The sequence below is a fragment of the Citrus clementina genome, unplaced genomic scaffold (assembly GCF_000493195.1).
Source record: "Citrus clementina cultivar Clemenules unplaced genomic scaffold, Citrus_clementina_v1.0 scaffold_3, whole genome shotgun sequence".
NCBI lineage: Eukaryota > Viridiplantae > Streptophyta > Magnoliopsida > Sapindales > Rutaceae > Citrus > Citrus x clementina.
This window is the reverse complement of record NW_006262339.1, coordinates 1,593,504-1,621,358: the sequence shown is the minus strand read 5'-3', so window position 1 is coordinate 1,621,358 and position 27,855 is coordinate 1,593,504. Positions and strand designations below refer to the sequence as shown.

Here is a 27,855-nt window from a genome sequence, read left to right as displayed (position 1 = left end):
AAAATTTTATATGCACTAAAATAATTTTAATTAAATTTACTATCAAGATCGTTAATATAATTAAAGAAATACTATTACTAGGGGACGAACAAATGTGTACAGAAAAAATTTCACACTCACCATTCACAGAGAACATCAAAGGAAATAGAAAGAATAAATAAAAATGAAATATGGAAAAAAAAACTCATTGAAAAAGTAAGGAAAATAAATTGAAACAGAGATGCATATTGGATATATGGGTATATGTGTTGCACATTCTCAAACCTGTTAATTTTTTAGGGAATATATACATCTATGATGCTGTGTAGCTAAGGCCTAGGATCAAATCTCAATTAAACAGTTTCAAGTCAAATCTTGAATCTCGATAATATGCTTAGGAACCATTAGAAATGAAATATGTTTATTACTTGCGTATTATGAATATTTTATGAGTGTAGAGAGAAAATGAGGACTTAATTAAAAATATTCAAAGTGAAAATTAATTTTTGAAATTTATTGAATGATTGCGTAGAGTAAATGAATGTCCGTAGTAAATTTTAAAGTACAAATAGTCTCACCCTTAAAATAGCTAGGCTGAATGGTTAAAGCTATTGAAGGCAGCAGTCTGAACCCCCACAAAAGTATTATGGGGTAATTCTTTTCTCAATTATACTGTATATTTAAGTGGAGGCAATCTTTTCCTTTATGAAACGTGAGTAAAGTAGACATCCTTTGAATATTAGTGAGGGTAAAAATCTGAACATACATCTTTCGAATATTAGAAATGGTAAAAATCTGAACAGCACTTCATAAAAAGTATGATTTTAAATATTAGTAGTAGTTTTATGTAATATGAGTTGCAATCTAAGTAATAGTCTCATGTAAAATAAAGTTGTAAATAAAATTTCAAAGTAGTTTAAAGAATAAAAAATTGAAAGATTTTTATGGAAATGTTATATAGACACCCTATTTATAATAGAGCAACGAGCAAACATACTAGAGGTCTATTTGGAATTGTAATGGCTGATTAATTAAGTTGTTTGTGTAGTACGGGTGAAATAAGCTACTAATTAAAAGTAGTCTAGTATTTGATAAACTATATTGTTGTAGTAGTTATGAGTTTGAAAGCTAGAATACATGCATTTGATAAGTTTTATTACGAAAGTATTATTTTAATATATAATGACTAAAATATACATAAGTTTTAAAAGATGTTGCCTTTTATTTATATTATTAGGATTTATAGAAAAATAATACATAATTGTCTTTTATTATCTAACTATTAAGTTTATAATAGATATTTTAAAAATGTGTAGTGGTTTTCTTATAAGCTGCTTATAAAAAGTACAATTTACCTTATTTTCTAAAAAAATTATCAAATATCAGCCCAATAAAAAAATCTTTAAAAATCAAGTTTTCTTTAAATTTTTTTTTTTCATGTCTTTACAAAATATATTTTTCTTTATTTTAGTTAACAAAATTAAAAGACTTCCTATAATAATAAACATGGTTATTTATGCCCTACCCCTAAATATATCGATAATTTCCATCGTCCACCAAATTGTTTCAATAATTTTCATTGTGCCCCCATTTCCATTAATTTGACAATTATTTTTAATAGAAGTGTTTGAAATTTGATTAAATGTAAAAAATGCCCCTTATTTTGAATTGAAAAAGAATTAAATGACACAAAAACCTATTCCAGCAATTGTTATCTATGTTAAAAATAGTTAATCAAAGGTAATTACACAATAATTCCATCAATTAGCTTATTAAATAAGTTTAATTTATCACATCAAATATTTTTTAGGGCGTGAATGATCCAATTAATGGACTTGGGGTTGTGGTGCAACGAGTCAAAACATTTGAAATACGTGTGAAAATTATCGGAACAATCTGGGGACAGGACGGAAATAACCCAATAATAAACCATTCAAATATCGTCCAACACCACATTTCCCCCTTCCCCGATTTCTAAGGAAGGTTTGTATGGTAAGGCATCAGTTTACCATCATCATTCAAGGATTTAAGATACCTTGGCGTTATCAGCAAGTCGATCTGTTGTGTGCTGATGGCATTTTCCTCCACGGGATCGCAAAAAGCATTAAATCAACTGATTCCACGAACGAGACTTGATGATCAAAGCTCATGATTTTCAGGTTAAATCATTACCACGTGAATTGTGGAGTATCATATTTCCTTCAGAACTATGCAAATGCTTTCACATGGTCGGACTCAAATTTATCAATTTTCTGCTAATGTAGGCCAGCGCCTATTTATGTGTTGGTCCACCATTATAATTCTAATTCTATGCTTAATTTGCACTACTTTTAGTTATAAGTATCATACTTTATTTATTTATTTATTTATTTTTTATTTGATAAGATCATACTTTACTTGCTTGAAGCAACAAAGACAAATGGTTTTTAATTGGTTTCGTCTCCTTCTTTTAGCCGCATGCCTACCATGAGATAGGCTTGATTTTATTTCACATGATGGTGCTCAAAAGGGCCAATGGCATTCTATTATTTTCTTTCAGAGAATGCCAAAGGTGCAATGATAAAATTTTATATAGTGAAGTGCCAAGTAAGACATGACTCACAAGCTATGATGAAAGAGTTGTAATTATAAAATCAAACATTGCTCTTGTCTTCCTTCGTTTATGTTCTAGTAAAGATCAAGACACTAAAGTATTGTGAAAAATATTTGTTCATATGTTTTAAAAATTAAATTGATTTTATCTCCACTCTTTTTATTAAAATTATTATTTAAAAATGATAATTGCCACACACTGTCAATTTTCATTTGACAGTTATAAAATAAATATATATGCACACTTCACAACACCTCAAATATTAAAACACTTTAATGTTAAACAAGACCTAACTATACATCACTTCCAGTCACTGCTTGTACTTTGTCCTCCACCTTTAATTAAGCCTTGAACAAATTTTCTCGAATGATTATTTATTCAAAGCAAATAACGATGATAACTTTACAATTTATAATATTACTACTATACTATATTGGCCCTTATTAATATAGAGTGCCCAACTTTTTATTTTTATTTTTATTTTTATTATAATAAAAAAAGCAATAAAAAGAAGTTGAGATTGAAAAACAAGAACAAATCTCCTGGCACAAAGCCACAAATACAATCCTGCCGAATGCCAATGGAAGCAAGCAATGAGCAAAAAATGACATAATGCTCCCATGCCACGCACCCGGACACCCCACGCACACGCACACGCACACGCTCACGCTCGATCTGTAATAATAATAGTTATTATTATTATTATTTTTTTGAAAAGATAATAATAGTTAATTAAGAAAACAATAAAACCCCCCAAAATTTTTTCTGTGGGGCTAACCTGCACCTTGCCTGCCGTGCTGTTTCTCGTCTCTCAGTCTCACATATCACACGACAACAACAAGAAGTCGCAACTTTGCATTGGTCTTTCTTTCTTTCTTTTCTTGTCTTTTATTTTTGAAAAATCAGTAGGCAAGGCGAGCATCCGAAGGCCAGACAAAGCTCATCATCATCAGCTGAGTAACCAAAAAAAGGCTCGCCTGCTGACTCACTAAACCACATATCATCGTCTTTCATTCATCGACAATACACATTAAATGCTCAGTTTCTGAGTCTCAGCAGCCGAGAGTCGCTATTTTTTCGCTCTTTCCTCTGTCTCGTAAGCACCGCCATTTATAACTCCCTGTACTCAAATCCAAGTAACAACAAAAACTACAAAATAAAATCACTTGTTAATCCCACCCGAACTAAAAGACAACACGCACGCAAACACAACAACAACAACATTTCATGGCAACAACCGCAACGACAACAACAAAAGCAACTCATTTCAAAGTCCAAACTCAGCCCATCTTAAAGCCCAAACGCCGCAGGTGTCGTGAAACCACCATTTTGTCCTCAGCTTCAGACACCACCACTGCCTCAGCGGCTTCAAACACCGACTCTTTCTCCCATTACCCGACCCGACATCTCGACCCACCAACTGTTGTCTCACCCGAAAACTCCTGGTGCTGCCCCGCTTCCAAACCCTTACAAGTCCCCTCCCCACCACCACCTACTCCTCCTCCACAGCCGCCACAGAGACACGTCCGCAGCCCCGTTAAAGATCCCGACCCGACTCTCACACCTGACTCGCCTTCATCGTTCAGGATTCGGTTCTCTCCTGGCAGTCTATCGCCGGTCATGGACTTCACGCACACCGCGACACCACCGCCAGCCAACCACGGCCACTCATCTGACTCGGCATTTCCGTCGAGTTTCACCAAATTCAACTCCGCTCTGACGGCGGGTCTTTTGAACCCGATGTCTCCTCCGCCGGACAAAACCCGATCCAGTCCGACCCTTTTCGAAATGATGGCTAGCGAACCCGACGTTCATCCCAAAACCCAGATCCCAGTTGCCCACAACACCAAAACAACCCAACAGCAACCTCAGCAGCAACAACCATTTGATACCCAGCAGCTTAAAATGCAGAGAATAACGGATCTCTTGTTCACCAGAAGCCCTGGTAACCAGTTCAATGAGTTAACATCGAGTGATATAAAGCTGACTTTGAGTTCTAAAGATGGGATTAGTTTGTCGTTGAACGTGCACAGGCAAATTCTTGTGGCGCACAGTAGGTTTTTCGCTGTTAAGTTGTCGGATCGCTGGACAAAACAGCAGCAGAAAACGACTCTTCCCTACATTGTGGAGATTGCTGATTGTGATGACGTGGAGGTCTATATTGAGACTTTGAGGTTGATGTATTGCAAGGATCTTAAGAAGAAGTTGATGAGGGAGGACGTTTCTAAAGTTCTTGATATTTTGAAGGTATGTGGAATGTCATTTTTCCAATTATATTACATAAAGTTATATCTTTAATTTATATTTTTGGTTGCTTACTGCTTAGAAACTGTTTTTAGGATTAGGAAGGAAATTAGGGATATTAAATTAACTTAAAAGAAAACTTTATTGAGAATTTAAAGGTAATCCCCATGTAATAGTTAATGCTTTGAGAAAGTTATAAACATGTTATGCAATTTAAATTGGTTGGTTTTCTGAGGGTGTTTCCTTTTCCTTTTAGGTTTCGGCTGCGATCGGGTTTGATGCGGGGGTTTTGTCTTGTTTGGAGTACCTAGAGGCTGCTCCGTGGGCTGAGGATGAAGAAGAGAAGGTGGCTTCATTGTTATCTGAGCTTCGACTTGAGGGCGTGGGAGCTGGTGAAGTTTTGAAGAGGGTTTCAGTTGAAGTTGCTAATGGAACAGAAGAGGGTAATGATAATGAGGAAGTACTTCTCAAGCTCTTACATGTAGTTCTCGAAGGCAAAGACGAGAAGGCAAGGCGTGAGATGAAAGGGTTGGTATCGAAAATGCTTCACGAAAATTCTTCTCAAAATGATCTTCGAAAGGAGTCATTGTATTCTGCTTGTGATGGGTGTTTGCAATTGCTTCGCCAGTATTTTCTCCAGGCAGCTTCAGGGGAGATGCAGGAAGTGGGTCAGATTGCACGTCAGGCGGATAATTTGCATTGGATTTTGGACATCTTGATTGATAGGCAAATTGCTGAGGACTTTCTAAAAATATGGGCTTCTCAATCTGAAATATCTGAGGCGCATCCCAAAGTTCCTGCAGTTCATAGGTATGAGGTTAGTAGAGTTACTGCTAGACTGTTTGTTGGCATTGGCAAAGCACAGTTATTGGCTACAAAGGATGTGCGATACTTGCTTTTGCGGACTTGGTTGGAGCCTTTTTATGATGACTTTGGGTGGATGAGGAGGGCATCTAATGGTCTTGATCGTCACTTAATTGAGGATGGTCTTAGTAACACGATTCTCACTTTGCCTCTAGCTTGGCAACAGGAAATTTTGCTTGCTTGGTTTAATCGTTTCTTGAATTCTGGTGAAGACTGTCCGAATATACAAAGAGGGTTTGAAGTCTGGTGGAGGAGAGCTTTCTGGAGACATAATGGTGAGCAGGAGCAACTGCAGCAATTACGAATTGCAGCTGCAACCATTGAGAACTCATAGAAGTGATCAAGTCCATGTTGGAGCCAAAAGATAATGCTCTAAGGGGTCTATTACCTTTTCATGATCACTAAAACCTAATTTCACATTAATTTTTAGTTTTCTATCTCCTTCCTTTCTAAACCAGGACTTGAAATTCTTCAGAGAAAATGGGTTTCACACAAGGGGATTGTGTGTTTGCTTGATGTCATTTAACCAGGTTTAGTCTGGAAGAAGATTACTTTGTCCAGTTGCAACTTCCATATTTTTATGAAGTCAAACTTGATAGAATTTCTTACTTTGTTTTTTTGGCCCTTTCATGGATCCCCTGACACTTCTCTATTGCTATGTTGGATTTAGTTTATAAATACATCTTGTATATTCTTTCTTAGTTGGGGTTGATCTCAAGGGAGAGGGAGCTTCTGGTTAGTTTGGATTATGTTGATTACAAACTTTGGAGCTGTGTTGATCAATGTTACGTGTGTTCTCTCAAGTCTCAGAAAATCAAGTTCAATTAAGACGATTACCACAATTGTCATTACTCATTACAGTACTGCCATATGGGTTTATTGTTTCACTTAAACTGTTGTTATTAGTTTGATGCACAGTCATTGGTTCTTCTTGAGTTTCTATTCTTAGTTCAGGTATAAAATATGAAGGTTATTCATATTTTTATGTTACTTTTTGTTAGCCATCATGGACTTGGCGGACATGTGAACATAAATTTAGATCTTGAGTTTTCTTTACAACTGCATTTTCACTTGTAGCTGGCTATACCTATATGAATTGATCCAGTGTTGTCTCAATTCGTGAGTATTGGAGTGAAGATCATCTCCTTCAAGTTTCATTATTCTTATGTTGTAACTGGTGAGAATAACTTGTGAATAAGTTCTCTTAGTCTGGTATGATGGGAATCACATTCTTTTTGTGGAGCAAGGGATGACATTCTTTTTGTGGAGCAAGGGAATAACTCCTTTCTTGTTTGTGGGAGTATGAATATGTTGTGATGTTCTTTCCTTGTTTCTTTCTGCAGAATTCTCATTAAATTATCTACAGCTTTCTAAATTTTTTACTTTTAGATCAGGCAGTGCATGTTGGGAAAGGAAGGAAATCACCATGATCACGCCACAATTCCCGAGATAAAATATGTTGTTGAATATACGAATAATTCTAGAATACATATGTTGTATTACAATCAATTAATGCATGCATGACATGTGTAATTGAGTTTAACATAACCATCACTTGCATGATAATTTACAAAATAAATGTACTCATGTCATGACATTTTTTACTTATTGTATGGGTAATATGGTACAACAGATATAATTTAGAATTTCTCTAAATATACAGATAAAATTCTTTTTACCCGCAACAAATGATTATTTTTAATTTAATTTACCTAAATGTAAATTAGTCATGTTAATAAATTATATTTTGTCTTAAGAAATTGATGTTTTCAAAATTTTGAAATAAATTGAAGACCGGCATTCTAATTATAATTGGGAGTAAATCGAAGTTTTTCGATTTGATAAATACACGCTTAATTGTGCTGTTTTGATATATTCAATGTGGGAGTCCCTATGTTACAATTAATGTAACATACACACTCAATAACAACCACACAAATAATGAGCCCACATAATTTATGTGGTTATTATTGAGTGTGTATATTATATTAATTGTAACATCGCATTTGACATTCAATGTATGTCTTTTCTTCCCTTTTTTTTTTTTCCTTCTAGTGGTTTTAAACTTATAAGAGAAGGAGATCATGATAATTATAATAAAAAGGATGAGAGCGTTTGGTAATCGGTACCATGGAGTGCCCCTAACTGCCAAGTTTACCAATCAAAGTAAGTGGGAGGGCGACATCGTGTCTGTGCTCAGCAAAAGGTTAGACGCTACGTTTTGGCTTAGTGGAGTCTTCTGAAAACGTTTTGATTCGCTTCACATTGAAGCCTCTCGCTTTCGGTCTTGTCAAGAGTGTGATTGAATTGAATGCAAAGTAGGAATTTTTACAGGCATCAGGAGGAACTGTTCGTTCCGTATGATTGATTTGATATTTGGTTATGTTATGCTACGAGTTGATGCGCCGCTGCTGATAGCATATGCACGTTTCCATCGGGGATTTGTGGGCTTGCTTGATGTATTCCATGATCAAGTTGGCCCATTAGATATTGTCTTGTGCTCTGATCAAGATGGAAAGGGTACTTCCTGGCTGGTGGCTGGGCCACATGTTAATAGGCCGTGCTTGTTTTTCATCTACTTGGGCTTTGGTTGTTGATTCTGGTTCCTCGTACTAAGAGATTTGAGATGGATTTGCCTGTGAAGCGATTTCATTATAACATTGGTGAAGACCCTTTTTCTTTGTCTCGCATTGGATGGAGGTAGACAGATAAATAAATATTTTGGGGCATTATAAAGTAGCTTCTGTTTATACAAGGCAAGTCCTGCATGATGAAGTAGATTTTCTTTCTAGAGCTTTTGTTGAGATCAAGTGGTCACTCCTTTCTCTAAGAGTTCTGCTATTTGAACTCCGCGACAACAAAGGGATGACAGAAAAATCGGCACGTCAATGTCTGTTGCTTCAACAGCACTCACCATCTTTTGTCTATTACTTTTTTCATTTAAAAAATAAAATAATCAAAAGAAGAAAGAAAAGTAACAAAAAGAGATTACTTTTTTACAGCCATCTTTAGTCTCTCTCCATCTCTCACCTCTCATTTACTCAACGTGAGCTATCTGCATTTAGAAAGGAAAAATCAGTTCTGTCTCTATATCTCGCTTATCACAAGTAAGAAGTTAGATCTAGATCTACAAACAGAGGCCTTGATAAATTATTTTTGTATAGATACATTGACAACAAAATGACACTGAAAAAGCTATAACTTTAGATCTGGTCTTTGGTTGTTACACTGAGATGTAGCATATTAATCACTTGTTACAAGATATTTGGGTTGGTAATTTATCATAATTAATTAAGTAATTTATAGATGCTGTAACATCTATATATTTTTCTTTTCAGTTTTCATTTATATTCTATCGTCTTTTTGTCTTCCCTGAATTCGTTTATCATTTTCCTTTAATGGCCAGCGCCAGTTGTTGACCCGCCGCTGACTCTTAAATATGTGATCAAATCAATTAAAAGTCAATTTATTCTTGTCCTAGCTCTGCCATGGTGAATTTAATGCATCTTGTTCGTGCAATATTGTCCCGTTTTTTAATAATTAGTTCCAGGTCTGGCAGGCAATGTGGCAGTGAAGTCCCCACATAATGATTAGTTATTCACACTGAGGTTCAACAGTTTGAGATAGAAAAAGTGAGAATTATGCTGCTTTCCCCTGAAACTTGTACTGCAATTTATGATGTAAATTTCACTATAAAATTTGATCGTTGAATATATCTACAGACAGCTGTGTGTCGTTTGACCTTTCTCTTGGAATCAGAATTGTGTAGTCTTTTACCTGGTAATATGATCTAGATCTACCTACTTCTTAAACTTGAGCCTGAATCTTCTGTTTGTTGGACGGTTCCTTTCTTTTTGCTTCTCTTCCTTTGCCGGCGAGTAATAGATTTTTTGTCTTTTTTTTTTTAAATTATACATTGCCCGTCGTCAAGATGTGTGAAGAAAGAATTCAGCAGTGGGCAATCATAATTTATGTCTTCGAGTCTTGCGTATTTTTGCCTTAAAATTATAAGAAAACAACCACCCAGGTTAGCTGGAACAGATAAAATCACATATCAACAACACCTATAAAATGTAAGAAACAATTTCAGTGTTTACCATTCTTGATCAATCAGCATTTCATATGTCAATCCAAACTCTCTTAGCTCTTCTTCGGTGTGATGTACAAGCAAGCTGTACCTGTTGAATACATAATATTAGACAAATTTGAACTTTTAGATTTTAAAAGAGAAAATTAAGGATGGATGAATATTGAATACCTTCCACCATAACCTTTCTCCATAACAATAATGCCGCCATTGCCCAAGTTGTTGAGTCCTTCAAATTGCTCGACGGTCCACTTGTACCACCTCATCAGAAACACACGTAATGTGAGACCGTGAGACACTATTACTATGTTCATGTTTTGGCTCCGGTGCCCTGGTGGTTGAAAACGCCCATGATCGATATCTGCTCTTAGTGTTTCTCTAAATCCTGTTGCATTTTCAATTTTTAGTGTCAACTTCGTCACAGTCTGATGTGAATAAGAATATAAGATCGAGCAGACTGAGATTTAATGATAATAATAATAGTAAAACAGGGAGAGGAAGGGGGGGGGGGGGGGGGGAGGAAAAACATGCCCCTGTGATTTTATCATAAAAATCGGCAGCAAATTTCCCCTTGGGGAAACGGTAAAAGAAACGACCATAGAGCAAACGAACAGCTTTTTCAACTCGCATTCTCTCCCTGTCCTGGAAGTTCCCTTTTCATGACAACACAGCCTTAACTTAAAAATAATATTGTTAACAAATTAAAAATGAAATTTGGGTGACTGTAGATAATAATAATACGAAATCGTAGCTAGATGAGTAGAGGTACAATGGATGAATACCAAAATCTTGCTCCCGAAGACGAGGTTCTTTAGTCATGCCGGCAATTCTGGAGCGCTCAAAAGCGCGACCCAGGAACTGCAGAGTTTGAAGAGTCCTTGTATAAGGTGAGACATAGAAGTAAACTTGCCAGTCGTCATCAAGTTCAGCTCCATCGCCATCATTCTGCTCAATCATTTGCCTAATTCTTCTGCCGCATTCTTCAGATTGTGCCTTGCCTTTCTCAGTGAGTGCAATCTTTGGATCAGCGACTCTCGTATAAGCACTCTCGTCGACGTTACCTTCACTTTCCCCATGTCTGACTAATATTATCCGGCGGGGTCTAGGAGGAGGAGGGTCTCTGTGTATATCTTGATGACCTTTTTCTGAAAAACCTACCTTTCCATTACCTTGGTGTAAATGAATGGTCTCTGCTGTTTTATGGCAACATTTGAATTTAAATGCGTTATAACAGTTTGATTTTCGTCGGAGAAGTTGTCCGGAAAGTGTTGCCGTTGGTGCTGAATTCGAAGCTGGGGTGAGGAAAATGGTGGCCATTGCTTGGGAACCGAAAGGATAACGAAATCAACAAGCCGAAGGCCAATGGGAATTAAGTGATTGTTCAAAAGGTTATATTATGTGCCGTTGATGTTGAAGACTTCAGTCGGTCAGGCTCACTATGCACGCAAATATTGGCATGCCTCTAGCCCACACCTCAATGGCTCATTAGCAATATCTCCACCACATGTAATTAGAACAACTGTGAACAAATATTGTGCAAGTACAGGGGATAAATACCAAAGTACTGGAAAGACAGATCGTTCAGTAAAATTACACGGGCAAATATCTTTCAAGTCCACGAGGTACATGTCGTTCAAGACTTCAAGTCATCAAGGTGAATTCTAGGGATGCAAAAGAATTCGAGTCCGGCCCGAATTTGCAAAGATCCGGAAAATTTGGATATGAAAAAATCTAGATCCGCATATTAAAAAATATTGATATGGAGTCTAAGAATGAGAATCCGCACATATCTTAATCTGAATTTAGATACATATACATTTAGAAAATTGGATATCCCAATATGGATTAATTTTAATTATATTATTAATTAAATTAATTTTTTTATTAGAAAATAATTAAAATATATAAGCTAAAATTGCAAAAAATAAATCGTGAAATCCAGTAAGTCAGTAACCCTCAAAACACACACGGCTACTCCCTTGGCCCTACTCCCGCCTTGCCTCATTGCCTGCTCCCCTGCTCGCCCTCAGCCTCACGCCGACAGTGGACAGCTGACTGACGCCTCCATTGCTCGGCTGCTCCTAACCACCCACAGCCACAAGCGGCTAAAATCAGCCCCTGCTCCCCACCACTCACAAACGGCAAAAATCAATCCTTGCTCCCCACCACTCACCATCGGCCAAAATCAGAAACACAAAAGGCGAGCCAACTACCAAGCCCACGTTAATTACTTTCCAGCGAATCAATATTCGTATTTTCAGTGAACTAATATGTAAAAGCATAAATTTAGTGAAAAATCATGTCTAAACCTTTACAAATTAGTTTAATTTTAGATTCACTTGAATTACTTTAATTAGGTTTTTGATTTAATTACTTTAATTTTTAAATTATTGAATTTCTAAATTACATTTCAAATTATTGAATCTTAATTTTGTGCATCCAGATATCCAAAATGTCCACCTCATCCATTATGTATATTACCCGCATCCGGATCCGCATATTTTTTTTACGGGTCTAGATACAGATTCAGATATAATAATATAAATGTAAATCCAGATATAAATGCACCTTTATCCGGATCTGGATCTAGATTTTGCCATCCCTAATCAATTCTCTGCCTGAGCAACCTGTTTTGACCTAAATTTTTCTTTATCTAAGCAAATCCACCCATCGAATTTCACTGGTTTTTCTTTTGATGCGAACAAGTTTCCCATTGTTGGGCCACACTTCGCGCATGAATACCCACAAGGCTTGGCATGGACTAGGGACATCAAATTTTAAATGGGCTTCGCATAGCCCATCATCATAATTTCTTATACCATAAATAAAGCCAGAGAAAATCTCGAAGTTCAGAAACAGTTTTCATTTCATTTTCAAACTCATATGCTCCTAGCCTTTGGTGGACCAAGAGTGGGGTTCACTCTTTAATAAATTATTATCTCTTTACATTTTATTCATTCGTTTATTTATTCATTTATTCTTTTTTGAGAAAAGTTTAAGAAAGCCCTCCGAAGTCCAATCAGTGGCGAAGACACTTGTAGCTCGTCCTAGCCTTTAAACAAAATTATGTACATTTATTTTTAATTAGATTTATTTGAGATGTCATCACAAAATCTTTTTATTATCAGCAGTACGTTAATCTTTTGAAATTATCCATTTTAACCCCAATTCATTTCTCTCTATTTCAGACTCTCACACTCTCTACGCTCACACAATCATGACAAAAAAACTAAAAGGCGTTTTAGTATTAAATGTTAGAATTTTATAGTTTTTCTTCTTGAAATTGAAGGTTATATTCACATTAGCATTATATCATATTAAAATCAATTTTTAATACAATAATATGATTTAGTTTGATGTTGTCATTCGTGAGAATTTTCATATATTGTCTTGGAATCGATTGTTAACCAGTTACGAGTTGATTTTCAAAATACGTTTCATGTAATTTTTTTTTCTTATAAAGTAATGATTTCTTGTATGGTTGAGGATCAACATTTTCTTTTTAATTTCTACTAAATAATACCTTGATGACGAAAAGAAAATTTAATGCAGCCTAAAAGAGTACTATATCCACTTGGTTTATGGTTGAGGTTATGCATGGCCTTTTTTGGATCAAAAAGTATGGGAAGCCACCAACCATTAATCTTATTCAAGCCTAGTGAGCCATGTACATATACATACATATATTCTTTCTATAGGCCAGTGGGAAAGTTGTTTAATTAAAAGATCTTAGTTCAATAATTTTATGTTTCCGCGATTTGCGCATAGATATAGATCAGTGAATAAGTTTTTGTCACATGTAAACGTGGTCGTACAACTAGTTTCTTGGGAGTTGCTAATGAGTGGTGCATGCAAAATTTGTTCGTTGTCCTTGTATGGACACGAGAAATGCCCGAGCTTACAGGGAAATAGGGTTTCAGATCAAAATTGCTTACTTTTTTTGTATAAATTGATATTTAAAAAAAGTGAATAGAATAACCCCAAAAAAAAGGCACATAATAATAGCTGACTTGAAGGTCAACTGCAACTGGCGATAAATCATAGTAATAAAGCTCCAAGCTGGTTACCGAAAAACTTGGCCATTGACAAAGAGTTACATACACTTGCGATTAGTCATAGTGATTAGCGATTGACCCAGCATCTCTCTCTGTGTTAATTTCCAAGCAAATGCCCGTCTCCGTAACGCACAAAGTAAAATCTCATGATGTCTTCAATAATAAACTAACGCTGACCCTTTTTGATTTTTGAATCAAACCACCATTGACCTTATTAATTCCTTATTCGTTTATTATTATTATTATTATTATTATTTTTTTTTTTTCTGAAAGCAAAGCCGGTCTCTTTCGGCTGCCGATGCCATTAGCTCGGTCAACAAATTTATGTTTCGCTTCTCTGAAAGTGAATTAATGTTTAGAGACATGTGAGCACGCAGGGTTAACTAATTACTTGGTATTGTCTCGAATATCACTTTCAATTACTACGGTTAAAAAGAAAGCGAATCAACTAACAAAATGAAAAAGGAAAAGGCATCAATGAAAAGAATACGAGAAGCTACAAAACAAAGAAGCTCTTTACGAATTCATGCCGTGGGTGGGTGAGTGAATTTAGTTTTCTCTCTATATATAAAACCTTATCAATAATGCTGCCTATGAAAATCGACGGTAGTTTGTTTTTCTTACTATTTTTACATGCATCTTCTCTCTTTCAATTTACTATTTTTTTAACACCGAAGAAAGCGTAACCAATCAGCTCGCTTATTATAAAATTAGTAAAGAAAAAAAGAAAAAAAATACTTAATTAAATACACACAAAAGAGTAGCTTTCATTAGATTTTGTCTCTTCTTTCTAGTAAAGCTGTTTTTCCTTTTTCTCTTTAATCGTCCAATCATAAAGCTAGCAAAACTTATAAGAAACCTCTTGTGATTGACAAACTAAACACTATAATATGAAGCTAATTAATTTGCTTCAAATTCTAGTTAGCTCAGCAAGTGTGTGAGTCATGGGGGACTAGAGAAAAATTGTAAAGAAACCCAAGTACGGCCATAGGAAACAATGTTACATTTTAACGACAGATACCACTAAAGACCCCGAAGCAAAAAAAATAATTCAATATTAGTTCTTTTTTTTTTTTGCGTTTGTCATATGCATTGACTGTAGTCCTGTCGATGGCTGATCTTTCGTGTTGGCGAAGGAAATCAACAATATTTTAAAATTGGCTAACATTTCTTGAAAATTTACCCGAAATCTTTCTGTATGGATTATCTGATTTATTAAACTCCTAAATAAGATTTTTATGAAAATAATACATGTCTATTAGTTTGCTTTGCATTAGTAATTAAGTCGTCAAAGAAAATGGAACTAATTAATTATGGAAATAAATTGATGATAGTATTAGACTTTTGTCAACTCTTATATAAGCCCACAACTTTATGTTGTACAACTTGGATGATATGCCCTTTTCACTTTAATTTCTTCTTAATCTTGTATATTATTAATTAATTAATTGTATGCATTCTTGGAAATCTAACAACATAATTTTGTAAAAGACATGGCCGCAAATTCCATTATTTTCCCAATAGAAGTTTAGAATAAAGACAGCAAACAACAATTAAGGGATAATTAGTAACATAGTATATAAGATGAAAAGCATGACGAGTCTTAAAAGATAAGAGGGATTGCTCCATTTTTGTGGGTGACATTATTGTCATACAAATTCAAGTTGCAAATTGACTTTTATGTTCATTAAGTTGGACCCTCATTTTGATGATAAATTGATTATGATGATGAATGAGCCTTATATGGATTGAAGATTCCACTATCATATTGGTCCACAAGAGAGGAGATTACAAAAGTATGTTTCACAACTTCAAAAAAATTACGAGATAATCAATTAAGTAGCTTCGCACAAAAAAAAAGCAGCTAAATTTCAACAAAGACAGCCAGTAAAATTAATGTCATTTTCATTATTCAATTAATAATTAATATTAAAAAAATCTTACATCTGACTTTCTGTGGACCTTAATTGGAGAAAAGACTGAATGTAGTATTGGACTAGGTACACAAATTTACTTGTGTAAGTCATTACTGCTAGTTCATAGTGCATTGTTAAAATTGATATACATGGGCATGGCATCTGCACGAAACCCTAATTTAGTAGCTCGGCAGGTTTTATTACGGCTCCAAAACTGGTGGTACTTTAAATAATATCTCGTGTGTGTGTGTGTATAGTGATATACAAAAAAAAAAAAGTTAAATTAATGATGTAAATACAAAATTGAGATATGAATTTTACATCTCAAATGATTTGTAATAACTGATTTTCTATATTATCATTAACGAAATAATTCACAGCACCAATGGATGAATGACACATTAAATGCCATATCATATAGGGTACAAAATTTATTTCTCAACTACGTAAACATATCATTACTTAAAAATAGAAAAATCTAATCTAAAGTTGGGGTTGTTGTCATTATATATAGCTGCAATGTACGTATTTTTGTTCTTTTATTAAGTAATTGATACATTAATGAATAATCTTGCCATTATGTAACTGATTACAAACAATTTACATACGTAATCCAAAGTTAATGATGAATCAATGGAGTACTAAAAGGTTAATGGGTCAATGGACCACACAAATGGAAATGGTCATGTTTCGAAGGAGCCCCACGTGTCGAGGGCATGCACGGACTTGCTTTGTTGCTAGGGTTTTTAATGCCACTAACTTCTTTCTGAGGATTAAAATCTTTCAACATGCGCACTAGTAGTACTATGAGATCTTCTTTTCACATGTACACTGGCCTGGCCAGCACTTTAATTTTGTTGTTATCAATTTCTTCAGGTAGCTCCCTTCCTTTTTGTTTCTTGCTCAGTGCTGGCCCTACTTTTGTTCCTTGTATCGCTTTCCCTTCTTTTAGTCTCCAAAAAGCCAAAAGCTAGTTAGCAATTAAATTGGAGAATTTCTGCAACTTGGGTCACCCAGTAAATTGTATGATCATGGAGTTATTATGGAGACGAACTTACACGATCGGCCAAGAAAATGGAATTATCAATTATCAATTAGAAGTCGTTTGCGAGCTAGCTAGCGCAAAATTTGTTAAATGATTAATGCATGTGTGAATGAACATGCACATGGTGAGTTACAACAAAATAAAAACTTACCGAGGAATTGATCGTGTTTTTGAAAATGATAGTATAGGGATCATTGTGCCGTTTTTCCAGATAATGTTTCTATATAAATTACAAAAGTAATGACTCAGATGATCAAATCTCTTAGAACAAAATGACGCAAATGCATGCCACATCCTGAAACTTTTATGTTACCCATTTTTTTAATCAATTATTATTCTTAATTAAACCATTAAAACAAATTATATATAGAAGCCATCCAAAAGCTTGTAAACACATAATACGGGAATCATACACACAAACCGTACACGTATATTTGGCGAAATTAAGATGATGAAGATTATTATTACATTGTGATTTAAAATTCGTCGTATCATTGGTGTCAACGCTGCACTACTCATAAAGATTAGTGAATTTGTGCCAATATAAAAAGCAAACCTAGCCCGGGCTTGCAAGAGAGGATCACATTATAAGAAGTGATGTTGAATATTGTAAATGTCATTTTCATTTTGATTTCTATAATCACCCTAGTTTCTATGCTATTCAACCGGATAGCCCATGTTTATTTGACTCTCCATTTTAGCTCTGCGGCTTCACATACAATAATTATTTAGCATGTGCATTGTGGGATAAATATGAAGCATAAAGATCAATAAATTAAAATGCTGAAAATATTCAAAATCAAAAAATTGCAGAGCTAGCAAGCATATATTCTACGTATGCGGCCAATTATGTAATTTCTAACGATATCATACCCTATAGTTTGAGCATCATCAGATCATTAAAAAAATCTACAAAAAATTGATTATCTGATGGTCTCCAAGTTGTGAAGTATAATATCTTTGGTTACTGTCGTCATGACATATATATATATATGGAGCCAGCCTCGGTAAATGGGGCAACTGCCCGCACTTGTTTAGGAAAAACCATAAATTTTATTTACTATTCAAGACCCTAATCCTGTAAAATTAATTGAAATACCCCCATGAATTGAAAAATTTTAGGCCTGTACCTTCATGAAATTAATTAAAATGTCCCATGAATATAAAATATGATATTTTATACTGAATTCATTCTTAAATTGCCTCTGTAAATAAAATTTATAGCTCGGACTCTCTCTTTGTCTCCCCCCCTTCTCTCTCTATATATATACACGCGCGCACACACATACACACACCTGCATCCGTCATTTTTAAATGCAGACTTGTTATTAAATTATGTGATTTAATAAAGTTATTTTAATTAACTATTAAACCGTATGATTTAATAATGTGTCGAAAAAGAGAAAATGAGTGCGTCCGCACCTTGATACCATAATCGAATCTATTCTTTCACTTTCACTTAGCATTTCTAAAAAGAAGAAGCTTAAGTTCCTCTTTGTCTATTAACTTTCTGCCCCCAAGATATAAATTATATACTTGATGATAAACAAATTGATCAAGACCGTTGCTCTGATGAATGACTACTTTGATGAAATGCATCATTAGATCTTGACAGTCCATTCAAGAACAAAAAGCGGTGAATAATTAAACGGCCATGAAAACAAAAAAGCCTATATTTTAACTCATAACTGGACAATATAATATTAATTCATAGTTTCATACTGAAATAGCCCACCATGACAAAATTTTCCACGTGGGTTGTCTTTATGTTGTATAATGTTGCCAAATTGCAATTTTGTGTCCCCCAAAAGTTTGATTAAAGAAGAAAGTAATAATAAATAGTTAAATTATATATAGTCACTGATGAAAGCATGAGAAAAATATCGTACTTTTTTTTTAAAAAAAAAACCCTTATATTGGGAGTAAATTATGAAGACAAATGAAGTAACAAGTGGCATGGTATATTAATTTTACGTAGATTAATTAGCTGATTAGCTCCTCGTTAGACTTACACGCGCGTGCGTATATATTATCAATATATACAATGATGGAAATCGTGCTACTAATAAGAAGAAATCAAACAATCCCTCTATAATTTACTTGTTGTCCAGCTTTAATTTATTGTTTGATCAGTTCATGAAACTACTTTATCTATAACGTTATATACATAGTGCTAGCTAAGCAAACCCCAGAGGTCCCGCTGCTATATATAACTCTCCTACTTGAGGGAAACTGATCGTGTCGGCTTATGATTTGGATACCCTAAAATTAGAAACAAAATCAAACAACTGTGAAGACCCTCTTTGGCAATAATCCCTTATTAAAAGATGCAATATTATAACTCAACTTTTTTTTTTCTGTTAATTATGATCTTTGGTAGAAGTAGTCCAATTTAAGCTCAACTACGATGTTTTAGAATGATTCTTCTTGTTTTCATCTTTTGTCGAAGCTAAGTCGTCGTTCCTAGGGCTCTCTTTATTTATGCTTAAACAATTTGGCAGTTTTGCTTCGACTGTTCTACTCAAGAGTTAATGCTGTTTTTGTTTGTATTTATTTAACTTAATTAATGCACAATTTAACTTCTTCTCCGCCCATGTTAGCGACGATTAGTGTTGTTTACCAAACACTTTAAAATTGTGAAACTATAACCAAATGAACCCTAGCAACATAATTAAACAATTGTATAAAGACCCTCTTTAACAATAATCCCTTATAAAAAGATGCAATATATAATACCTCTATTACCTCTATTTTTCTATTAACTATGATTTTGTTTAAAGTAGCCTATTAGCGTAGCTTTAGGCTAAACTGATACTGTTTAGGATGATTTTTTGACCTTTTTTATCTTCTTTTTATCCTTACTAAATTGTATATGTTTGGGCTCTTTTTAGTTTGATGCCACAGACCGCCCAAATTTCAGCCGAAGACGCTAAGTACACAAGTCACGGTGTGCTAGCTTGACTTAATTCTAGAAAGTTCTATCTCTAACGCATTTTTTATTTGTACATAATTAGGAAATCTCTAGATATTGCTAGAGTGTTGCACCACGTACCTTGAACATATATAGTCTACGATCACTCCTAATCTTGCTAGAATGAGAGCTCTCTCCAACTCATGAGAACTCTTTAGGGTTAGAAGATTCTAAAATTAGGCAAGTCTTATTATAAATAGGGCTTGCCACTTGCCATTTCAGTAAAAAGCAATAACGAAGCAAACTTATAAGCAACTCAATGCAAGCTCCCGAACTCTCTTGTACAGACACTCTGTGAATAATACACATACTCTCTTTACCCTAATTGCTCACTTTTCTCTCTAATTTTTACGTAAGTAGCTTAACTTAACTAGTTGAAAAGCTCAATGCTTACTTAGTAATTTTTAGGTGAGAATTATTTAAGTACCGCATAGGTATACTGCACAAAATATTCATCCCTGATATTAAGCTAGTTCAAACATGTTGGCAGCGCAATGGAAAAATAATCAATAACAATGATATTAATAACTTTTTCTTGACAGCAATGAGAGATTAAGCCACGTGAATACTAATTGAAGCGTCCTCACTCTAACAAAGACAAGCCCATAACACAATTAAAACCGGACAGTATCCGAAGTACATAATCCATTTTCAAGCGAACCTTAAGCCACAATGACAGGGCACAATTTAAATTGCCAACCAATGAGGCAAAACAATAACTGAAATTAATTACAACTCAGATCGATCTCCATATTATTAGTTACTTAGGGTTTGAATAAATCAAAGATCTCGAACCTGAAACCTAATCTTGTGAGAACTTGATCCCAAGTTCAATGATCCGCTGATGAAATGGACATCAAAAAGCTGCAAAAATAAATTGGTAGCTACGCTACCTAGGTTTACAGTAGCAGTGCCATTGATGCCCTAATAATATAGCTAAATAGATTGGTCCCCAGCAACTCAAAAAGGATCATGGACCACGCACGCTTGCAGACCCACAAAAGCTTCAAGTTTCAACGCCAATCTCAAAACTGGACGCTGCCATGAATCACTAAGAACCTCAACAGATCATCTTTTTTAGTTTTAGTTTTACTCCCCTCCCCCGCCTTTTGTGGGTGCTATTTTGCAAATAAACTGGCCCAAACACAAATCCATCATCAGTCATCACAATTCACAATAAAAAGCTGCTTCCGTACAAACTGCTTTGTGGCTCAAATAAATTTTAAAGTAAACGTATATATATACATATATTATGTAAAATCTATACATTGGCAGAGAAAATCTGATGAAAGTTACGTGAGGATACGAGCTTTAACTATGTAAGTCAGTGACTCTGTCTATTCGGAGACTGGTAGTTGTTTTATATTATATTATATATATATATATATGGTGCGCAAGGCAAAGGCAAAGGGTGCGTATTGTAGTTTGTACATTTTCCTAATATTATTATCATCTCCACCACAGGAAAATTACAAGTCGATAAAGCACAAATTTGACGACGTCATCGGGAGGGTTAAGTAAGAGCAAGAGAAATTTTGGCAAGCGGCGTAGAAAGCTTCGTTATAGGACCACCTGCTTTTAACGGACAAAAATTAAAAGCTGTATTATTCATTATTCAATTTGACGTTTGACTCGACCCCCACTCTCACGTTTCGTGCGTGTATTTTTGTTTTCACCTTGTTTTTTTCAAGGCTAAGAGCTGATGAGTACCCCTTTTTTCTCCTTTAATTTATTATGGAAAAAACGTGTGTGGATGGTGCTTTTTTGGATGATTACATTTACTTTATTTTTTAAAAGTAACTCATGTTTCCATATACAGTATACATTAAAAAAAAATGTAATTTTTTTTATTAAAAGCTTGAAAATGAGGATTTTTTCACGACTATATACATAAACGATAAATTAGTATGAGTTCATGAAAGTTCTTTATTTTTCTTGTTTTATAATTATTGTAGTTACCAAATTAAAGTCGGTCATAACTTCCAATTTTTTATTGGTATGGTGCAGCCGGAAGCCTTGAATATTTGACTTTATCACCACATCAACTTTGAAATGGTGTAACATAGATACTTAGACTCATAATATGCCATGTACATTTTTAATATATGAAAGAATACATATTGGTCCATTAATGTGCAAGAGAGACTTGAAACGCTTATCATGTACATTTCTAATATATGAAAGAGTATAAATTGCTCCATTAATGTACAAGAGAGACTTGAAACCCTTGTACATTTGCAGAAAAAACAAGTAATTTTCCATTTAGTTAGTGGGTGATTCGAATGAAAATTTTTGCTCCCAATTCAAATAAAAATATGTAGTATTCATATCAATGTAGCCAACCAATTCCGAATTTGAAGTGATGATACACGGAACTGAAATTTTCTGGATTAGGAATAAGTGAGGAAGCAGGCCTCAACGAAAAAGAGCCAGACTGCCCAGTTAAAAAAAAGATGTTCTCTTCTTATGGTGAAACATGGCGGGTGAATGGTGATAGCTAGCAAAGGTGCGCGTGGAGTGAGCATATTGTTATTTATATATATATATATATATATTAATATATATCATCTTGAAAAAATGAAGGAAGAGAAAAAAGAAGTGGTCCCAAAAAGAAAAGAAATTTAGAGAGAGAAGGAGAATGGGTGGAGTACTTTTAATACACCAATTAATTAGAATTAGATGGGGGAAGAATTGGACCACCTCATCTCATCACACACACAGTCCCTTATTTTGGGAACAAATTTTTTACACTACATCCACGTCCAGGCGCATCTATTCTCTCTCTCTCTCTCTCTCTCTCAAAATTCAGTCACACACCTCTCTCTCTCACTCAGTCTCAGACATTCAATTCAATATTATATGCCCTTGTATTGTATATATATTATTTTTCGTTTTGGGAAACAAGTACAATTTTTTTTTTAAAGGCCCACCCTCTAAGAGAAGCCACACTGAGAGTCTGAGACCCATCTGAAAAAGCCTGGTTACAACTCCAACTTAGGAAGTGATTTTTGGGATTCGTGTTCCAACCAAGATCTCTTATATCTTTTTATCTTCATTTATTTTATTTTTCTCTCAATTATATGATTATGATGATTAATTTATTATTATTATTATCAGTATGTGGAATGTCTTAATATATAACCAATTAATTAAACAACAAAGAACAGGTCATGTGACGGCTTGTAGTTTGTGTATCAGGCAAACGACGATCATAATAATAACTTTCTGTTGGTCCCTGGTCTCTGTGTATGGTCATTTTACAATACTTTCTCAAGCAGAGGATTCGGTCCTTTTTTTATGGTTTTGTTTATTACTTATCATATTATATTAATGATTGTGGTCATTTTTAATTGTTGGGTATGAAATAATTGAGGGGGGATTACTGAATTTTCTTACTAGGAAGTCTATTTTGGATGTATTAATATCATACAGCATTGACCCACTTGAGCTTATTGGTAGCTTGGCTACAGTCTATAGAGAGAGAAGAAAAAGAGAGGCATATAGAAACATGAAGTTATGATCACGGCTAGCTCTACGAAGTCATAATCCTCTCTATCTGATCTTCTATTTCTGATCTTTCTCTCTTTGTCCGTTCTTATGGCAACCCATGTTGGCTTACTTACAGAAAAACTCTGAGGAGCGCTTCTTCTTCTTCTTCTTCTTTTTCTTGTTCTTCTTCTGCTTCGTCTTCAACATCACTGATAAAATACATAGTTTACTCTTGCTCCGCAACTGGTAAGGCCTCGCGTTTTTCTCTCTTGTATTAAATTTGCACTTAAATAAAATAGCCAACAAGGTCCAAGATTTTTTTCTTATTTTGAATATCATTTAGTCTTAAAAGTTTTGTTAGGTGATCTTGTTTGGTTTTTTAATTCTTTGCAGAGTCAACAAAAAAATTTGGAACTTTTTATTTACATGGCTAGGGAACTTTGTGAAGATAAATCAAGGAACATAATTTCATCAGGTGGCTTTTGTTACTCAGACGTTTCATCTAGTAACCCAACACTTCATCAAACTCATATGATGAATCAGATCCAAGGTTTTGAAGGCAACCATGAGATCTTCAACTTGACAACAGGCATGGAGATGATAGGGTTTTCGAAGAATCTACAGCAACATACTTCAGACAATAACTCTGTTATGTGGAAAGAGTTCTTCAACAATAAACCTGCAGGAAACAATCCTGGCCCTTCATCTTCAAAGACAATCAACGAGTCCACAACAAGTGACCATCATTTCTATCAACATGATCACCAGTTCAACAAACAAGATTTCACAACTGGGATGTCTGAAACTAGTGGTGAGAATCTAATAGTTGGTCATGATCACTCAGATGTAGCAGGCGCTTGGCAAGAGAATAACAGCCGGTTGCTTGTTGATGATTCTTCTTTGAGGTGTGTTTTTCCTTGTGAAGGAAATGAGAGACCAAGTCAAGGCCTCTCACTCTCTCTTTCTTCAAGCAACCCTTCCAGTATTGGCTTACAGTCTTTTGAGCTAAGACAAACCAATCACAACGACCATGATCATCAACAAGATGACATGAGGTTTATCAGCTCATCAACTTCTAGAGAAGGGTTCTTTGGGAAACCTGCTGCAGGTATTCAACAGCAACAACAGATGATGCAAGATGGGTTTTTGGGAAAACCTGCTATACCACCCAATATTCATCATCAAACTGGGCATCAGTTTCAGCTGAGGAATTCGAAGTACTTGGCTCCTGCGCAAGAGATTTTAAAAGAATTTTGCAGTCTGGGGACTAAGCAAAATGATGCAACCAAGCTAAAATCCAACAAGGCCAAACAACAGTGGGATGATGAGAATGCCGGTAGCTCTTCAAGAAAGCAATCCCTTTGCTCCCTTGAATTCATGGAATTGCAGAAAAGAAAGACAAAGCTGCTTTCAATGCTTGAGGAGGTATTCATATATAAATATATATTTTCTTCAATTTTATTTTTGAAGTTCCAGAAAGATCCCTTTTTTTCTCCCATCTTTTCAATCAACAGAGGAAAATACAAAAACTTGTTTCTTAATCTAAATTAGTGAAAAAAAAAAAGATAAGAAAAGAAAAAGTTTCAACTTTTACTTCACCTTGAGCATTAGGTCCTCTCCAAACATAGTTCTTGAACTAATTTAGCGACTTGGGGCCTCCCAATAAATGCCCAGATCGTGACAATAGTTGCTTTTTCATTTTACGTTCAGAAACCTCTCTTCCTTTTTCTTTTCATGGCATCGTATCTTCATCTTATGTTACTTTTTTATTTTTATTTTATCTCATGTCATGCCCGTGTTTATATTAGGTGGATAGAAGATACAGGCACTACTGCGATCAAATGAAAGCCGTAGTATCTTCCTTTGAAGCTGTGGCGGGTAACGGGGCGGCAAGGGTGTATTCAGCTTTGGCTTCCAAGGCCATGTCAAGGCATTTTAGATGTTTAAGAGATGGGATTGTTGGTCAAATTCAGGCTACAAAGAAAGCCATGGGCGAGAAAGATCCCGTTGCACCGGGCACAAGCAGAGGCGAAACACCAAGACTGAAAATCATTGATCAAGCCTTGAGACAACAACGAGCTTTTCAGCAGATGAGCATGATGGAGAGTCACCCGTGGAGACCTCAAAGGGGCCTGCCTGAAAGATCCGTATCCGTGCTTCGTGCTTGGTTGTTCGAACATTTTCTTCATCCGTAAATCTCTCTCTATCTTTTCTCCTCCTTAATTTTATTTTTATTAATAATTTCTTTTAAGAGATTTATACGGATTGTAAGTCTTCTTCATACAAGTTAACCTATGAACTGATTTTAGTGAAGGAATCAATGTTTTTCTCTGTCAATTAAGAGAAAATAAAGAAACAACTGTTTGTGCCGTCTTTGTAGTTTGTACCTCAATTTTTCATACATTAGGAGTCTCAATCATTTTGTTAGCTTCCACCAACCACTACTCAGATTCCAAATTTCAATCATTTAATTTCTTCTCCTCTATATTGCTTGGCTATGGCTTGTCCCCTCTCTCTGTTATTTTTGTGTGGATTTAAATATTTTGCATAGGATAGGACCCATCTCTTTAAATTTGTACTGTACTGATTTACATGAGAAAAAAAACCCTCGCAGGTACCCAAGCGATGTTGATAAACATATCTTAGCCCGCCAAACTGGCCTTTCGAGAAGCCAGGTATGTCCAACTATATACGTTTTTTAATTAATTTATGCTTCGTGAATTTAATTTTATAGTATCAATGGGACATATCTTTTAATTAATTAATTAATTATTATATACATAGTTTAATCTGATATAATATCACCATATTCAATTATTATGTATACGACGGATAATTAAGATTAATATAAATGTTATGCGCTTTTTGTTTCTACGTGTGTTTCATCATATAGGTGTCCAATTGGTTCATTAATGCAAGAGTGAGGCTATGGAAGCCCATGGTGGAAGAAATGTACTTAGAAGAAACAAAGGAGCAAGACAACAACATGGCATCTTCCGACGGTGCTACTGATCTTGATGACAATAGTGGCCGGCCAAATCAGACTCAAAATCCTCCTGCTGATCAAAAACCCACACAGGATCAACTTGTTCGAATTGACTCGGAATGTCTGTCTTCCATTATCAATAATCATGATAAGAATGACGCTAACAAAAACCCTAACAAAGCCCTTCCAAGTCACCACATGCAACAAAATTTTGGGTCATTTGGAGCCATGGAGTTGGATTTTTCGTCTTACAATCAGCACACTGTGGGTGGGGTTTCTTATGCCAATGACAGTGCCAACCATCAGAATTTTAATGGCGGTAGTGGTGGCGTGTCATTGACTTTAGGGTTGCAACAGCATGGTGGTAGTGGGGTGAGCTTAGCATTTTCTCCAGCATCACAAAGTTCACTATTTTACCCCAGAGACCACATTGAAGATTGCCAACAGGTTCAGTACTCACTTTTAGATGGTGAAGGACAGAATTTGCCTTACAGAAATCTCATGGGGGCTCAATTGCTTCATGACTTGGCTGGTTAGATTTTCCATAGTTCTTCATTGATCCGGCGGTTTTCAATCGGAGTTCGTTGGAGCGCTTATCAAAAGGATGGTGATCATGGTATAGATGATTAGTTAATTAGTAGCTTAGGCATAGATTAATACTCCATACAATATATATATAGAAAGAGACATAAAACCTACAGTTAAATTAGCTGGTAGTTCCAATTTCTCTCCTTTTGAATTCCTAAGAACATGTCTATTAATTTACTGTTAGGGTAAATTGGAATGGCAAGTGATTGATGCAAGCTTATACAGATATTTCCTAATCCTCTCTTGGATGGCATCCATGTTCCAAAGAATTTAACTAATATAATATCAGACTGTCAGTTGGTAGGCTTTCTTGCCCAACCTAAACGATTGAATCGTTTGTGGCTCTTATTTTGGATTGAAGTTACAAAATTTCTTGGGTGTCATGTTTAGGTATTTATTTTTTCAATGAAGACAAAACTAATTTAGCAAGCAATTTGGTTGGGTCCTTAGTATTGGAGATTAAGACAATTCCTATGAAAATTACAGAATATCGTGATCATTTCAATGTTGTGGTCCCGAAATCGTCTCCATGAAGATGATTTTTCATGCTTGAGAGAGTTGCCCCCCTTTATGATTTGTCAACTTTGGCATGGTTTATGCTCTACTGCTTTTGCTGATGAAAAGGTACTTTTATTGGCTGCCTTTTTAGATAGCGTGAATTGCTTTGCGTTTCATTTTGTATGATTATTAATTTGTTCTACCCCCCCCCCCCCCCCAAATTTTTCTCTTTCCCGTTTGGACCCTGGAGCTAGAGATGCAATTTTGGTCAAGTTAATTTTAAGAAGCGGACGGGCATTGGTTGGACTTAAATAAACTTATTGGGAAATAATCTCATATTCCTGGGAGAAATAATTTAAAAATATCACCTACAACACTAAGTATATAAGTTGAGATTGAGACAACCTTCATTCGCGAACTAAATTTTTTAATATAGGTTAGTCATATATTTTCTTTAGAAGGACAAGGATAAACTTCTTATGCATAAGTTGGAACAAATATTCTTTTCCAATAGTAGATCAACATAAAAAAAAAAAAAAA

The 27,855-nt window shown here is 35.0% G+C and overlaps 2 protein-coding genes and 1 pseudogene across 3 annotated transcripts; 2 read left to right on the top strand and 1 right to left on the bottom strand.

Moving 5' to 3' along the window:
* The first annotated feature begins 3,357 nt into the window (after window positions 1-3,357).
* On the top strand, window positions 3,358-6,523 carry LOC18046178 (BTB/POZ domain-containing protein At1g63850). The gene is made up of 2 exons (XM_006439434.2): window positions 3,358-4,819; window positions 5,073-6,523. The coding sequence occupies exons 1-2, from the start codon at window positions 3,800-3,802 to the stop codon at window positions 6,012-6,014; spliced, it is 1,962 nt and encodes a 653-aa protein (XP_006439497.1). The 5' UTR covers window positions 3,358-3,799; the 3' UTR covers window positions 6,015-6,523.
* Window positions 6,524-9,584: 3,061 nt separating this feature from the next.
* LOC18046177 lies at window positions 9,585-11,102 on the bottom strand (annotated as a pseudogene).
* A 12,112-nt stretch (window positions 11,103-23,214) lies between these two features.
* On the top strand, window positions 23,215-27,045 carry LOC18046176 (homeobox protein BEL1 homolog). 2 transcript variants are annotated; one of them, XM_024189257.1, is made up of 5 exons: window positions 23,215-23,489; window positions 23,737-24,668; window positions 25,052-25,434; window positions 25,858-25,918; window positions 26,137-27,045. In XM_024189257.1, the coding sequence occupies exons 2-5, from the start codon at window positions 23,775-23,777 to the stop codon at window positions 26,764-26,766; spliced, it is 1,968 nt and encodes a 655-aa protein (XP_024045025.1). In that variant the 5' UTR covers window positions 23,215-23,489; window positions 23,737-23,774; the 3' UTR covers window positions 26,767-27,045. The 2 variants fall into 2 exon arrangements, with proteins under 2 accessions (XP_024045025.1, XP_006439494.1); XM_006439431.2 differs by having other exon boundaries at window positions 23,637-24,668.
* The last annotated feature ends 810 nt before the right edge of the window (window positions 27,046-27,855 follow it).

Excerpts from the sequence above, each read along its gene's own strand:
- LOC18046178 (XM_006439434.2), top strand. The coding sequence starts at position 3,800 with ATGGCAACAACCGCAACGACAACAACAAAAGCAACTCATTTCAAAGTC. Across the intron at positions 4,820-5,072 it reads AAGTTCTTGATATTTTGAAG|GTTTCGGCTGCGATCGGGTT; the intron begins GTATGTGGAATG and ends TTTTCCTTTTAG.
- LOC18046176 (XM_006439431.2), top strand. The coding sequence starts at position 23,670 with ATGGCTAGGGAACTTTGTGAAGATAAATCAAGGAACATAATTTCATCA. Across the intron at positions 24,669-25,051 it reads TGCTTTCAATGCTTGAGGAG|GTGGATAGAAGATACAGGCA; the intron begins GTATTCATATAT and ends TGTTTATATTAG. Across the intron at positions 25,435-25,857 it reads TTCGAACATTTTCTTCATCC|GTACCCAAGCGATGTTGATA; the intron begins GTAAATCTCTCT and ends AAACCCTCGCAG.